General features: G+C 41.2%; 1 protein-coding gene across 8 annotated transcripts in view; it reads left to right on the forward strand.

Moving 5' to 3' along the window:
- LOC133988393 (membrane-associated guanylate kinase, WW and PDZ domain-containing protein 1-like) overlaps nucleotides 1-16,627 on the forward strand; it is an 88,344-nt gene that overhangs the window by 51,675 nt on the left and 20,042 nt on the right. For 3 of the 8 annotated variants that reach the window (XM_062428051.1, XM_062428047.1, XM_062428049.1), the window contains exons 4-13: nucleotides 1,180-1,368; nucleotides 2,568-2,790; nucleotides 3,102-3,149; nucleotides 3,432-3,514; nucleotides 4,012-4,050; nucleotides 8,557-8,614; nucleotides 8,844-8,953; nucleotides 9,626-9,748; nucleotides 10,220-10,405; nucleotides 10,777-11,388. In XM_062428051.1, the coding sequence (XP_062284035.1) occupies nucleotides 1,180-1,368; nucleotides 2,568-2,790; nucleotides 3,102-3,149; nucleotides 3,432-3,514; nucleotides 4,012-4,050; nucleotides 8,557-8,614; nucleotides 8,844-8,953; nucleotides 9,626-9,748; nucleotides 10,220-10,405; nucleotides 10,777-11,388 (1,671 nt within the window). The remainder of the gene's footprint in view (nucleotides 1-1,179; nucleotides 1,369-2,567; nucleotides 2,791-3,101; nucleotides 3,150-3,431; nucleotides 3,515-4,011; nucleotides 4,051-8,556; nucleotides 8,615-8,843; nucleotides 8,954-9,625; nucleotides 9,749-10,219; nucleotides 10,406-10,776; nucleotides 11,389-16,627) is intronic. The other 5 variants (XM_062428053.1, XM_062428054.1, XM_062428050.1 and 2 more) reach the window with 3 other exon arrangements.

Consider the following 16,627-nt stretch of genomic DNA (forward strand, 5'->3'; position numbering starts at 1 on the left):
ACTATAAAATTAATGATTTGATATTTTGGGAAATATGCATATTTGCTTTCTTGGTGATAGATATAAGATTGATACAACTCTCATGCTGTACAGTAAATGTGAAGCTGGTACCAGCAGCCAGTTAGCATAGCTTTGCATAAAAACTTGAAACCATAGAATGTTTTAAAAAAAAGATGGACGTAGCCACCGTGACATCGCTCATTGGTTTGCGGACTCTCATTTTGAAGCCAGGGGTTTGCAGTTGTCGAGTTGGCTACTGATTAACACATTATATGTTGTTTGTTTTTGGAAATACTAGCTGCTTCCAGTCCTAATGTTAAACTGACCTAACTTCATTTGTAGCAACATTAGATATAGATCTTCTCATTTATGTCTCAGCAAGAAAGCCTGAAGTATGCTACTGCGTTCAGTCAAGAAATAGTCACATAACCCAAAACTGTCATCTAATTATACAAACAAGATATAACACATCAATTAATGAGCTTCAGAGGTGCTGATTGGCAGATTTTGTTAACGTAGGACAGAGCCAGGCTAGCTGTTTCTTTCTGTTTCCAGTCTTTATGCTTATCTATGTTAACCAAATGATTAAGCTTCATATTCAATGTACATACATTAGAGTTGTATTGATCTAACCATCCAACTCTCAACAATAAAGCAAATAAGCGTGTTTTCTGAAATATTCAACTATTCTTTAACCTTGTCATTACATGGCCGGATTAGATCCTTCAGCTGCTAAGACCCCTCTTTCCCTCACACTTACAAAGAATCATAATGCATAATTGTAACATGCCAGAAAAACTTGAAAAATCGTTTGTTGGTTTGCCTAAATTTATCACTGACTAGTGATTTCAGTCAGAAAAAGCTGCTAAAACAAGCCAGGTGTTGTGAGCTGGTCCATTGTTTTTGCCAGACAATTCACAGTGCAGCCTATAACACAAACTAGAACCATTCTGCTTTCTCACCAGCTGCTTATTTCCAAGATTTGTGGTTACATTGTGATCCAGCTTTATGGCTTTTTCTCTCAGCATAGGTTTAAGAGGGTTCATAGATCCTTTGCCTGCTATCTCTGTACCCCACTCTGCCTGTTTTTATCCCTGGCCTCCTCTTTCTGTCTCGGTTTCTCCTTCTCCCTCCTTCTGTGTCTCTCTCAAGCATGCTAATTTCCTTCTTGTTGCCTAGGTAACTATTATGGGACCCCCAAGCCGCCAAGGCAGCCCATCATTGGGACAGTGATTCTCAGTGATGCAGGCTCCCAGCAGTCCACCCCAAAGCGCACAAAGTCCTACAATGACATGCAAAACGCCAGAGTAGTGCCTGCTGACGACGACGATGACGACCAGGCCACGGAAATGAACAACAGTTTTACAGGTGAGGACGTCGCTGAAACTCTCTGGCCTCTCTTCTGTTTGTTGAAGTTTCTGCATCTGCAGATTTCTTTGTCCGTGCATGTGTGGTGTTCTCCATCTGGTTGTTCTCGAGTGGATGTTTGTTTAGGAGTGTCTGTATATACATGTGTGTGCTCAAGATCTGGAGTACAGAAGGACCAAGATAATGTTTGCATGTTCATGATCCTTCCCTCTGTTCATCGGTGCTGGGTGTCTGGTGGTTACATCATGTCTTTGTGATGCTGATTCCCTTTCTGTGAGCCTCCAAACACTGCCATCTGCCTGTGAGGAGGGGTATAATGGGTGAAAATTTGATTACAGGCTACATTCTCAAAATTCATAATTTTCTCTCATGTTTTTCTCACATTTTTTCCTATCTGCACCTTTTCACTTTTCTTACTTTTACTTGTTAAAATTCCTACAGTACACATTCATCAAGTAGTAATGTGTCTGCCTGAGGGCTTTTCTTTTAATGTTCAACACATTTTAATCAAATTGCCATCTGGATGTAAATATCCCATCCCATAATATAAATACATTAAAAAAAAGAAAAGAAAAATAGTAAAAAACTTTCATTCCAAAGTGTCACTGTTTTCCATCTTTCCCTCTCTCCTGTGAACTCTGTCCTGTTTTTGTGAGTTGGAAAAGATGGTGTTTTTTTTCTCTCTCTCCCCCTCTCATGATACTGTGCATCTATGCCCTCTCTGTGTCCCCCTGCCAGGCCGCCAGAGTGTTGAATTAGCATTCGATCAACCCTGAAAGGCCCACGGAAGTGGTGGAGAATACTGGGCCAGAACTGGAGAGCCAGTGGGAATGGGGGGTTGGGTTAGCTAGCTTTAGGAGAAAGAAGCTTAAAGGGGTGGAGAGGTAAAACGGGGTGGGGGGCAAAACGAGTTTGAGAAAGACTGTTGAAAGAATTAACATATTCTTGGGGCCCTTTCAGTACACTACAAATAGACTGGAGCTAAAGGATAGGAAGAAGGGGAGGGCTGAGAGTTTGATGTAGTTAAAGATGCATGATATTTGCTAAAGTGCATGTCTGCTTATTTCATATTCTGTTCTTGCATGAAAGAGACATAAACTGTGTTTTTGTCCTTTTTTATTGTCGTTCTGTGTTGTGCTCGTTGTGTTACCCAGGATCCTTAGTGCGTAGTCTCTTCCCCTCTCCTTTGTTGTGCACAGGTAACCCTAACGAACAGGATGAGAGCCGCGGCGGCATCCTCCGGCCGTACCCCGCACGTGACAATGCTCCATCCTGTGGTCTGAACAATGCGGCCACCTCCACCTCAGAAAGTGGGCAGCAGACCCTGGCAGAACCACAGGTCTCTCCAGAAGACCCGCTGGGGCCGCTGCCTGAAAACTGGGAGATGGCCTACACCGAGAACGGAGAACTTTACTTCATAGAGTATGTATCGACAGCATGCAACACTTCACAGTTTGCCCTGCTGAATTCACTCTTAGCACTGCCTGAATGAGCATTTTTTTCACCCGAGCTCACACTATAGTTGATGTTTTCTGTATTTTATCTGCACTATTATCCCTCTTGTTCGTCCAGTGGCTTGTCTTCCCCCATTATTTGGTTTTTAGGCCTCCCCAGCCAACCTGCCCAGCCCCCTGGGTGCCACTGCTTTCCTGTTAATCCCTGCATGTCCCGATCTCTAAAGGAGATCACATCCTGATCACCTGACTACCTCCACCTCTCTGTCCTCTCTGCAGCACAGCAAAGGCACACCACCAGGACATGGCTGTGTATTTTCAGAGCTTGTATGTTCATTTTTCCAATCACTGATTTACTGTATGTTCTTGTTTTAACAATAGAGGGAAAAATCAGGTGGCTTATTGTTGATATCCTGCCTGCCTACTCTGTTATTCTCATTTCTCCTTGCAGCAGATGCCTTCTGTCCTCTGTAAACTTGCTGACACGGTTTACTTTCTAATTCTTATTGATGCATTCAAGCCCCCCCCCCCCCCCCCCCCCTGTGCTTTTATATGTTGGTTTGACGGCCTGTGTTGAATTATGCTGTTGTCTTGTTTGTTTCCCCTCAGCCACAACACAAAGACTACATCATGGCTGGATCCTCGGTGTAGAGACAAAGCCTCGAGGCCTCTGGAAGAGTGTGAAGACGATGGTAAGCTGCTACAGATCATTTACACAACAAAAGTGTACATTCACACTTCTGTGCAGTGGTTTAGGAATCAGTGGGTGATGCTTGAGGTCTCATACATTGGGCTCTTCTTATGTTCCTACTGATGACATTATGAAATCTTGAATTCCTCTGTTGCATATTTAGAAAACATGTTTTAACTGAGTTTTGATTTGGAAGAAATGACTAAAGATAATTGACTGGTTCAGAATTCAAAACACAGATTGCAAAATTGCACCATCAAGTGGCGAAATTGAAAGTAGCACACCTCACCTCTAGATAGCTCAAGATGTTGTTACATGCTGTTGTTATGAGTTTCTAAGGGGTTTCTGTTTCCCTATTTGCTTCTCTCTGGACTGCCACTTCATTCTTTATTTGCTCTTGATTCCTCCATCCCCTACCCACTTCTTCCTCTCCTACTATCCATCTCTTTTCTATTCTTCACTTTGTTTTCTTTGTTCCATCCTGCTTCCACCTTGGAGAAGAAGGGATACATACAGAAGACCTGGAGACTGATCTAGGTAAGATTTTTGAGTTTTGCATTTGACACTGAGGTTATACTGAGGATTAGAGGGATTTTTTTCTATCTTTATTCAATAGCGCAATCTTTCAATTTGAGGAAATGATTTATTGATTTCACATACATATTTTGTAATGCTTTCTCTCAAGCCCTTCCCTCGCACTCAAATAGCTCCTGCTCATGCTTAGATTTGCTCTGCTTCTGCTCAAACTGTATGCTTGCACTCAGGTATGCTGTTGCTTGCACAGATATGCTGCACTACAATAGCAGTCCTTCTCCCCAGACTCAGGCTGCTTCAAAAAACGTTTGTTCTCAGGTTTCTGTTCTGCTCACAGATTGTTGATAGAACAACCCTGTCAAAATTCCCCAACCAATAGAAGGACAGGTGTAGTATTGACCCATGAAATGATCCGTCATCATTGCAAATGTGTTTTCTTTACTACTTAGAGCGTTCTGTATGGGCGGTTACTCTTTAACCAGGTCCATCCACACTGGCCCTCCCGGGCTTTATAGAATTCCCTTGCTTTCTTTACAACCTTTGGAATAAAAATACAGTTAGTGTATACACTAGCGCCCAAACTTTTTCTTTTACTAAAGTATAATGTAAAAAATGATATACATATAATAGTAACTGTATAGCACACTAGCTTCCCATCGGTGTGCTGGAGGGAAAACAATGTCACCTTCATGACTCAGGAGTGGGAGTCTGGCGGATTGCAGGCCAACATGGACAACTAAAGTCAAGGACCTCAAATATATATATATATATATATATATATATATATATATATATTTGATTTTAATGGCGCTATTACTTCCTTCAAATTCAGTTGGTTAAAATTTATAGCATGAGAATACATCCATTGATATGCCTGGCTGTTTACCAAACAAATATTGGGACCTGAATGACAATTGTCTGTCCATCAAGATATCCTGTTACCATTCAAATATAGATCCAAAAATTGTGCTGGTGTCCGGGACCTTACCTTGCCACCAGATGGACATGTTTTCTGTGCTTTCCAATGTCAAAATATGTCATTACGATCATATTCCCCCATTCTGCTAAGGCTTATGTACAAAGTGTGCATTCTGCAGCTTTATACATCCTATATGTCCAGATTAACAACGTAATATGCTATATGATCTGAAATGGTCCAATCAACATCCCTCCTGACATAAAAGCAAAGTTTGAAAGCAAACTTGATGATACTCTGCTCATATCAAATGTACAAACCAAAACCCTTTGTAACTTTTACTAACCTCTCAACGGTAGAACTTGCATATTCTTACGCATTTTACGTATTACATTGCAACAGCACTCTCTGATCCAAACAGCTGATCTGCGTCCTACAAAAAAGTGAAACATGAAAACATGATTTCTTCTCTTCGCACCGTTTGAAATGCAAACTGCTGCATTGTGTCAGCAGGTCGTGGTGGAGAAAGTTGTTTTTTTTTTTTACCACGAATGGCGCTGTAGAGCCACTCATAGTAGAGTTATCATTGTATTTTGTGCTGTACCAGCTGGTGCTCTGCGAGGGAGTGACGTGATTGATGTCCCTGCCAGCTGCAGAGAGTTGGCAGTTGGAGGCAGTAATGTGCTATGTTAGCAATATGACTAAAAAAGAGGAGAAGAAGATGCCAAGCTAATGTAACCAAAGCAGGTTTCAAAAATAAGTCATTTAAGTCAGCAATGCATTCAACATGTTTTTCAGGCATCAGGACACTGTATTTTGTTGAGAAGCGCTGCATGCAAACAAAACTGTATTTATTTAACACGAAAGCTCCAGAGAGAATTTTAACCAGATTCACGCACAACAGAGATGGTAAATAAATCCATCTGATATAAACCTGACCATCACAACTTATGTCTGTGTTCATTTAAGAATGGCTTTGATGTTTCTGGCAGTTTGTTTTATTACATTTCTGGCTCTGCTCTCCAAATCTGTCCATGGAGAATGTCAGGCTTTAATGGAGCCTCACAGCATTCATCCCTCATGTATTCTTGAAAGAGATACTGTATGTGGTGTAGTTCTGTCGATCTTACATCTGTACACAAAGGTTATGCAATACTTCATAGCGTGAAAGGTACGACTCACTTGTCTCACATGTACACAACACATTTGGAATATGTTACGCTGAGGACAGGGATTGATATATGTATTTGGAGTTGCTTCACAGACTGGCAAATAGTTCAGCTGCTGGTTGTCATTTGTTTTGCAGGTAGCACAAACATCCCAGTGATAGAGCAAGATCTCTGTCTATAACAAGGCCTTGAATGTCTGGCTCTGAGCCTTTATCATTGCTGGCTGCTCAGATGCAGAGAGTGCATGACTATTGATTGTGATATCTAGTCTCTTATAAAAGTGTTTACTGGACTTTGGAGAAGCCCACAGAAACATGAGGAGGTAATGTCTTCGTCTGAAATCAAATACAGTGAGAAGGAGAACTGAGACATATTAACGGGAATGTGTCAGCTTAATAGGCTTCATCTGTCCACGGATCACATGTGTGTATAGTGGCGTATGTGTATGGGTGTGTTCACAGAATGAGGTAATGTTAAGTGAAGCATAATGTAGTAATATTTAGTTAAAGAATTACAGTATGACAAATACAGATATAAGCTCTTATTTTTTTATTTGTTTTCCAGACCATACCTGTTTGTTAGGTTTGGTGTCTTTGCTGCATTACTGTGAGATGTCAATAACTGCCATAACACTTACTGTCAGTTACGCATGTTTGACTAGATTTGTAAATATTCTTAAAACATGTGTGATACTGGCACAACAAGAGTCCTCTGTATTTGATCAAGAGCCAGTTTAGGCTTGAAATGTTGTACTTGCGTTAATGTAATAAAACTGAAATTTGATAGCATGAGTATAACAGTGTCAGGGGTCCTCAAAAAACAGAAACCACAGCTTGATCTTAAAGACCCCCTCCAATGAAAATCACATTTTTAACCTTGTTAACATGACCATGTGGTGTTTTTCATATGTTACAAGACAATTTCATGGGTGAAATAAGAAGTCAGTGCCACAGCTGAACATTTCTGTTTGAAATTGCAGTGTATCAAGGACAGTCTCAGTCTTAAAAATGCAGATTCTGTCAGGCAGGATTTCCTATGTCACAAATCTAAGTAACCAATCATATATAATACAAAATAACAGGGTCTACCTCCTCAGGTTTTCCCGGACAGCTGATTCTGATCTGTAAGGAGAGTAATAACCTGTCGAGTTGAAAAGCAGAGTCCACCATAATGATGTTGAGCCAAGTTTCAGTTAGCAGAAAAACACAACAGTTCCTCCATGATGAATGCTCAACCTCCATCAGATCAGATCCATTTTGTTATCTAATGGGACGAATGTTGACCAGAAAGAGAGATGGAATTGTTGGCCTGGTTGCATTAGCATTTAGTTAGCTAACGGACCGGCCCACTAATGCCTCTTCTTCTTCTCTGCACAGCACTTCCTCTTGTCTCTGAGTTGTTGTAGTCTGCTATGCCAGTCCACTGCCACAGGGCATTGTGTCCTCAGGAGCTGCAGTCTGCTAGGTGCCGCTCTAAGCTTCGGTAGAAGTAAGGCGGGCAAGTTGTTGATAATGGCCAGAAGTTCAGTTGGACTCTACCTTCTTGGCCTAGTAGCACTGTTCGTCTTATCTGCACACTTAAATTAAGAGTCCCTGACACTCTTGACACTATAACTGGGAGCCAGAGAAGCCACTGCACTGCTGCCCCCATGAATATATTTGCTTATTCACAGATCTGGAATTTGTATAGAAAGCTTTATTGTCATTATATTTAACATATAATGAGATTACAGGTGCCACTCCATTTGTACTTTTGAGACAATAAAACAACAACCAGATAAAAACAAGAAACACACACAGCTAAAAAAGATGACATAGTGGAGGGTATTGCACTTAATAAAATCAATAGAATTAAATAGAATAAATAAAAGCAAAAATAAAAATGTAATGAGGGAGAAGGAGTAGATGTCATTTTAAGGATTTCAAAATAGTAGTTTTACTTTTTTGTGAAAAAACTATATCACACATTATGGTTCCAAGCAGAATATATTTATATTGCGTAATACATGTCTGGGGAGGATCTTAAACTAAACTAAACTAAACTAAAAATGCAGATCAGTTGCCGTGTTGCAATAAAACCTGGGTTCTAAGTAGTTGGCTATGTTTTTTTACCCGGGTTTTATCCCATGTTAGCATTTATGGGAGAATTCAGCATTTGAGAGGTTTTGATCACTGCCACAAAGAGAGCATGCCCTGAAGAACCATCATTGCAGCTCTGAATGCAACAGATCTAATTGTGGATTAATTGTCGAGAAAATATCCTCCAGTCCAATTCAGCATACTGTATCTACTATAACTGTAGTTATAATGAATATGTTTGCTACACTGAATGTTTTAAGAGTAAACCCAATCACACTAACTCACACGGGTTGGCTAATGACTGAGTTTATTCAGTGTGTAAGTTTGGGTGCCTTCTGTATTTCAGAGCTGCCTCCAGGATGGGAGAGGATAGACGACCCAGTGTACGGGGTGTACTATGTAGAGTAAGTCAATCACATTATTGACAACACAGTAAAACAAACATTTTACTCCTTCAGTTCAGCCTTTCCCCCTTTAGGCCACATGTAGCTGCCTGACTGCAAAGGCTGAACCTTCACGTTGAGAAGAGCACACTTGATGAGCTTCAGTACACTGTAACTCTGTCGACTCGAATCGCTCTTTACCGCTATTATCTTGTTTTTTTCTCTCCTGGTCTCCCTCTGTCTGTGTCAGTCATATAAACAGAAAGACCCAGTACGAGAACCCAGTGTTGGAGGCGCGGCGTCGGAAAATCCTGGAGCAGCAGCAGCCGCAGCCTCCAGAAGGTGAGCGGTATATTCGAGGTTCGTTTCCTGCCCTGGCACGGCACCATTTCTTTCTTTCTTCATGTCTGTGAGTGTCATGTCCTTCTTGTTCGTCCAGTGCTCTCCAGGGTTTGGGCCAGACTTATTTTCTCTGCTGTGACTTGTCTTCAAATCTGTTGTCACGACATGGCGGAAAAAAATTATTTGCAGAAATGTTGATTCTTGTATGAACTAAGTTTTACTAAAATAGAGCTGGCCCAAGGCTTGGTGTTGTCTTTTGGTGTTTAGGTTTTAATTTACATGATTTAAAACCATATATGCTGTATATCATTTTATATTTACCCATTAAATTTTTACCATGAAAAGGAGAGCCTGTGTTGTCAGAAATGTTCATTTTACCATTTTACAAATATTATTTCTGCTACATTATCATAACTGAGATGAATTGTTGTTTTGCATTACAAGAATTGCAAAAGTATTTTTGGCTCAACAAATAAAGCTGATGTTAATGAGAAGCTAATTATAACCAACGCATAAAAATGAATCAGATGGCAAGTATGTGCTCTAAGCTCTGCGTGTTTGTACGTGTGTTGCTGTCAAGTGTTTATATGTGTGCATATGTGTGGCATGTACATACAGCTTTGTGTTGAGTGTGTGTGTGGATTAATGTGTGTGTGTGTGTGTGTGTGTGTGTGTGATTTGTCTGCACAGAGTGGATAGAGGAGCACTCCTCAGCAGCCGCTCCACTGGCAAACTATGCTCCAAACCACCTGGAGACCTACAGGGACCCACAGGTCCCACCATCTCTACCTCCAGGCCCTGCAGGAGCCAAACGTAAATCTTTATGCTTAATAGAGCCTGTATATGCCTCATTAGTGCTGCTTGATTATTTCTAGTATGTGCTTGTGACAGAGGCACAATGTCACATTGTGTAGTCCAGACGAAAACAGGAAAACAACTGAAGCAATTTAAAAAATGTTTATGTTTACTACATCTGCATTAGAAATTCCAACACTGCTTTGGATGGGGTTTTTTCACATTTTCTAGGCAGACTTTCTTCCCTGATTTGTTTACAGCCTTTTTTATCAATAGGCAATGTTTTGTCATCAGCAAACAACACCTTTCAAAAAACAGGCAAATCAATTAACTTCTGTAAATGGTGTTGAGACCAAGTCCTAATCCTCTCTTTCAGCGTTCACATTTTTACACACAAAAGACTGCAGGCTACAAAGACTAACCACCATATCTACAAAACATTAATTCAGGAATGTTACAGAATTAGATTTGTTTTCCATTGCTCTGCAGGAGGGAAGCCTTTCTTCACAAGAAACCCAGCAGAGCTGAAAGGAACCTTCATCAACACCAAGCTGAAGAAGAGTCGTCGAGGCTTTGGCTTCACCGTGGTCGGAGGGGACGAGCCAGATGAGTTTCTACAGATCAAGAGTCTGGTGCTGGACGGGCCTGCGGCAGTGGATGGCAAGATGGAGACAGGTGCAGTACACAACCACCATCCACAGAGGGCACTGTTTTCATTCAGCAACACACTGAAGTGTTCCTCCACCACATCCATCCGTTTTCTATATTTCTTATGCTGTTGAGGGTGGCTAGAGTGTATCCCAGCATGCACTGAATGAGAGGCAGGGTACAACCTGATCAGGTTGATTACTGTCACAAGCACTGAAGTGTTCTTCATTTATTACACTGAAAATAGAAATTTCCCCATCACACAAGTGTGGATTAATGCCAAACATAACCAACAGAGTGACATGAATTTGACTTCATATTTGCACTTTAAATAGTGTTAAATAACTCTTAATTATGTAAATGACCACATCATTAACAGTATCTTTTCCTTGGTGTAGGTGATGTGATAGTCAGTGTCAATGACACCATCGTGCTGGGCTACACCCACGCTCAGGTGGTGAAGATCTTCCAATCCATCCCTATTGGTTCCATGGTGGACTTGGCCTTATGCCGTGGTTACCCACTGCCCTTTGACCCTGATGACCCCAACACCAGCCTGGTGACCTCAGTGGCCATCTTGGACAAGGAGCCTATCATTGTCAACGGACAGGAAACGTTTGACTCGCCTTCCAATCAGGGTGGACCCGTTAACGGCATGAGGGAGCCGCGGGCGCACAGCCCCTCAGCTGAGGTGGCATCCAACGGCTCACATGGCTACTCCAGCGACGTGGTCACCCTGGCCTCGTCCATAGCCACCCAGCCAGAGCTGATCACCATTCACATGGAGAAGGGAGACAAAGGATTCGGCTTCACCATTGCTGACAGCCTGACGGGAGGTGGGCAGAGGGTCAAGCAGATAGTGGACTATCCACGCTGCCGTGGGCTAAAGGAGGGGGACATTCTGATGGAGGTCAACAAGAGAAATGTCCAAAACATGAGCCACAACCAGGTGGTGGACCTGCTAAGCAAATGTCCCCGAGGCAGTGAGGTCACCATGCTGGTGCAAAGAGGTATGTACTACATCTTGATGTTGGATGATGTCTTCAGGGGTGGATAAACAGATACAGACACTGAGGTTTTGACGGGAGAGGATGTGTGGTTAAGCACACAAAAGAAAGTACTGTTGTCTGCTGAACAGAAAACAGCTTGAACAGTTGGCATGGAAAGAGTGACATAATGAGAAAACAGGAGAAAAAGTGAGGAAGAGTGTGGGTGGCAGGTTGAAAACGCTTGGAAGGGATGGGATGAAACGAGGAGAGGTAAAGAGACGATAGGCTGAGATGGCAGTGGATGAGCAGATGAATGTGGGAAGGAGTGGGAGGCTCGGTAAAAAGGCTGAGGAGATGGATGAATGAGAGGGGAGGGGAGGTCTCGTATATGTTGTGAATACAGATGCTGCTGAATTGGACCCCGGAGACTTTGTAAGTCACGTTTGCTATTGTCTTATGTTTCTTATATGAAGATTGGGGTATGGTGAGGGGTGGGACTGCTCAGTGTCTGCTTAGTATGTGTATATTTGCAAATTACTGCACCTGGAATAAATATGTGAGGGCAGATTAAGAGCCTGTGGTTATGGAAACAGAGAAAATGACAGGATTTTTCACAGATTTTGATTAGAAGATTGAATATTCAATCTGCTTACACTGCAGGTTGTTTTTATGAGTGCTAATGTTAATGAGGATTTTTAATGGCGGAGGCTATTTTGTCTGGATTCTCCGCCTGCTCGCTACTACACTGAGCTGCTCATGTTCCAGCTCACAATACGTTTGGCCTGGAATGACCCAGAGAAAATGCTTTTCTCATTGAAATGTCAAAATGTGCAAAGTATCCACGCATACAATGAATGTCATTCGGAGTCCCTCATTTGTGTCCAGCCCTTATTGTTGTTAAATTGCCGACTGACCCAAATCTCTATTAGTGGCAGGTTGGGATATGCACCTCACATCAATTATGCCCTCTAATGAGTTGACCTTGTGCACTGCTGGTGGAATGACACTGCTGTATTGTGTTAAATGTCAGCATCATTATGGGTTTGTGTTTGTGAGAGAGACAGAGATAGTGATATGGTTGCAGGGCAGTATTCGTCTTACCAGAACACTGAGGGAGAGTATAGAGAGGCAGAGAGGGACTAAAGGACAGGATAAGTGGGAAGGAGGCTACAGTCCGTCTCTGGGGCAGGCAGGGTGACTGACAGCAGCATAGATCATCTCTGTTAGCTTTGACACCAGCCTGTCATTACTGTGGTCCCAGGTGAATGGCCAGGTGATGAGGGACAGAAACTACACACACATACACACACTGCACACACGCGCACGCACGCGCAGCCAGGGGGTCGGTGTTCAGGTTAATTAAGCTGCTATCTGTATAGTTGAAATGGTGCAATATGAAACCTGAGTTTCAGTGGGCATACTAAAATGATTTTATATACCTACTTTAAGGAATAGTAACTTTTTCCCCCCACATTCATCTCATAAAAGAAGCTGATGAAAGAATAAGTAAAGACGACGAAGCTGTTAAATGCTCAATACTGTGGAGACATTTTAGTTGGTAACATAAACAAGTATTAAGGTTTGATGCCCATCACTTGAACATGTAGCTGACACAAGGGATGCAGATGCAATACAGGCAAGGAGTCTGTTTTAAGGGGCTGAATAATTGTGCTGAAATGATTGGCGAAAAAGGGTGAAAAAGAATCAACAAACTCATATATAAAGCACTCAGTGATTCTAATAACTCTAATTCTTTCCCTTTTTATGTCATTGCAAGGATGAATATATTTGGGTTTTTGGCCTATTGCCCAGACAAAACTTGTGATGGAGATTTTCACTATTTTCAGACATTTTATAGGCTAAACAATAAAAATCAATCAGCAATATGAAATCAATGTTAGTTGCAGCTGCACTTGATATTAACAGTTCTTGGAACCAAGATTTGTGCTCATCTTACTGTCTGAGAATAATGTAGTGACCTTTCAAGTGATCGCTAGCAGCTAGTACATAATCATTCACAAACAACAATTATAGGAGCTAAGAGGAGTGGGGTGGTAAGGCTTAGATAGGCAGAGAGAGTAGCGGATGAGAAATAGGAGGGCCGGGGATCATGTTTTGAGAAAGTGGAGGTGGAGGATTAGAAGAGAAGAGCGTGAGATTTGCTAAACAGCACTGGAAGTTCAGCAAGGGGAGCGTATATGAAGGGATTGGTTTAGAGAAGTACTGGCGGAGGAGAGGATGAGGAGGAGGAACAAGGTGGACTTCAGCTAGAGGAGAAGAAGCCTTAATCTGTCCATCTGTGACTCATCAATTTGCGCTGTCTGACTCATCAATCTATGCTGTCTGACTCAGAGTCAGCAAAGTCCGTTTTTTAGAGAGGGTACAAAGCGCAAGGTCACACAATGATTTTTCCACAGGGATTGTTTTCTCTCAAACACGTTTTGATTCCCACAGTGATTTTTTTTCCTCTTAGATATTAAAGTCATTTTGAAACAATTGCTGATGACAACATTTATGCAAAGTAAGATTTCTTGAGATTATGAAAATATCCTTCAATTCTTACAAAATGTCTTACTATAGTTTAGAGTGGCTATAAGTGATATTTTATAATAACGATGTATCAAATAAGAATGTGTTATGTGAGAGACATCGCTCATAGCAATGAAGAACCTACAGAGATTTATCACCCGACTCTGCAGCGCCCTCGCTTTGCGGAGCTTTACAATAAGTTTCAGCTCATTGTTAAACTATCTAGATGCAACTTCACTCTTCTGATTCACACTCACTGCTCTGAATATTGTTATTCTTGGCCGCTGTGGGCAGCTGTTTTCTGCAAAAAAAAGCTCTAAAAACCTATTGTACACTGATTACAACTTGTTCCTGCTGCCTACAAGTGGCCATCGGTTATTTTAGGTTTGAGCATTCTTTCTAAGATTCAGATTGAGTTGTCTACATTGACATGCATGAAAAATGGAGGAAAACATCTTTTGTAACACTATTCCAGTTCCACAGATTATCTTTATTGCCCAGGAGGCAGCATCACTCTGAACTCAACAGTGTCAGAGTAGTTTGCTTGTGGCTAAAGATACACAGAGTTCAGAAGCGTCAGAAATAAACATTCAAATGTGTTTTGTCATAGAGCATTTGCAGAAGGTTGTAATGCATTTTGCCATTACGTTAATGCTCACTGCAATGGCTGAATGAACAGAGCCACATTTTGGCTTTTGGAGTGCCCAACAAATGATCCCTTTAGTATAAATTTTGTGGTGGTCGAACACCTGGAAGAGGCGAGAATGGCAACATGTAATTTGTACAATGGAAATAAACACAAGGTAGAATAGATTGTTGTGGTAATAAAGGAAGTAACTGCTAAAGCACTGTGTAATAACAGTTATAAAAAGAAAAACTAAATTAATTTGTTTACATACCAAATAGGTGTTTTTCAAGTTGGAAGAAATATTTTTATGATTTATATACATACATATCACCATCTAATAACAGTGTTTGTTTAGAAATACATACAACAACTGGAAAATCCTTAACGCTTTTCTTTCTTAACCCACATATGACAAATGTGTTAATAAGCAAGTGTGATGTGCAAGATCCATTTTTATCATTTAGTGAATTTGCAGCACTCTATCAGTTGCATTTGCAAATATCTACCTGCTAGAAATATCCATTGTTATCTTAAGCTTTCTAGTCCATTTAAATTTTAAAGATAACATCTGGTGTTTTCACACACAGGATCCTCCCCTGTAAAGGAGGCCAGGCCAGCTATGACTCCTCCATCTTGTCTTCCCATCGTTGTTGCCATGACAATAGTGCACAGCGCTCCTGTCCCCTGAGAGACAGAGAGAAAGAAGAGAGAAAATGAAAAGACAAGAGAGAGGGGAAATAAAATATAGAGGAAATGAAGGCAGAGGAATGAAATATGATGATAACGGTTGATGAAGAGTGAGACAGTATCAGTTGGAGTAAATGAAGTGAGAGAACTGCTAGATAATAGGACAATCTTACAAGTAGAGCAAGGACAAATTTTTACAGGTTTGGCTCAACAAAAGGGAACAATACTCATATTGTACGCCTTCGAATAATGTATATAGAAAACCTGGAGGAAGGACCATTGACTTGAACTGTGTGGGCTCTGCATAGAACCACCAAGGCCACAGCTTCAACAGCATATTGAAACACTGGGCCATGCGCCTCGCTGCAGATTCAGTTTGAAAAGCTTTTTTCAGAGCTGTTGCTCCAGGATGAAATAATGACACCACTCCCCCTACACACACATACACACACATACACAGTGTTGTACCCACACAGCTATGCCTAAACACACTTTTCTTCATTTTACTGAAGTTGTGCTCAGTTGTTACAGCTCACCAGTAAAAATAATTAAATAAATAACAAAAAAACTGCATGAGTGATTCCTAAAAAAAATAAATCACACACACAAAATTCTGATATGTTGGACCAACGGCAAGGACAGTCAAGACAAAGGTGTGAACTGCTTCTTTATCATCAGTACTCACTTGTGCATACACAAATTAGACAAGCTATTAAGAAGAACTAGTATGTGTTCATGCTCCCGACTGATGATATGAACATGTTATTTTAGGCTGCAGTACAGTATCTGTGTTCCTGCTGCCTTTAATGTTATTAAATAATTCCCTCATTAGCATATTTATGTGTAATTGTTCTAGTTTTAACACGCATACTTTACTGTCTACTGTTAAAGAGCCAACCTCCTCCGCACTGATGTTTAGAGCCAGTTTAGGTCACCAAACAACCAACAGCTCTCACTTTCACTTGCAATTTGTTTACCTCCTCTCTCAGTTGAATGATAATGGACAAAGTCTTCCCGGTAGAAGGTTGCCTCAGTATTAATAAAACAAGGCTTTTCAAGTCAGTTTTGCATCCTTAGTGATCAGTGCAGAGTCTTTTAAACAGAGCTGTGTTTTGTTGGGGGGTTATTGAGCTGAGTTTTACTGTCATTCAGCAGCTTCAGCAGGGTAAAAATATCAGGATTATGGCCTCAGTGCATAATGTAAATGCGGTGTGTGTTTTTGTGTATATGTATGTGCTTGGTAAACTCACCTCTCTGCATAAATAAATGCAAACCCTCTTGCATATCTGCTTGTGCCGATATTACATATGTATAGCACGCATGCATTTATGGATGCTTCCATAGAGTTGCGTGTGTGCGGGAACATGCGATTCCCATATTTCTTTCGCCGAGCTTCAGCTTCTCATAAATGTTGCA

This window comes from Scomber scombrus, chromosome 10, assembly GCF_963691925.1.
Source record: "Scomber scombrus chromosome 10, fScoSco1.1, whole genome shotgun sequence".
NCBI lineage: Eukaryota > Metazoa > Chordata > Actinopteri > Scombriformes > Scombridae > Scomber > Scomber scombrus.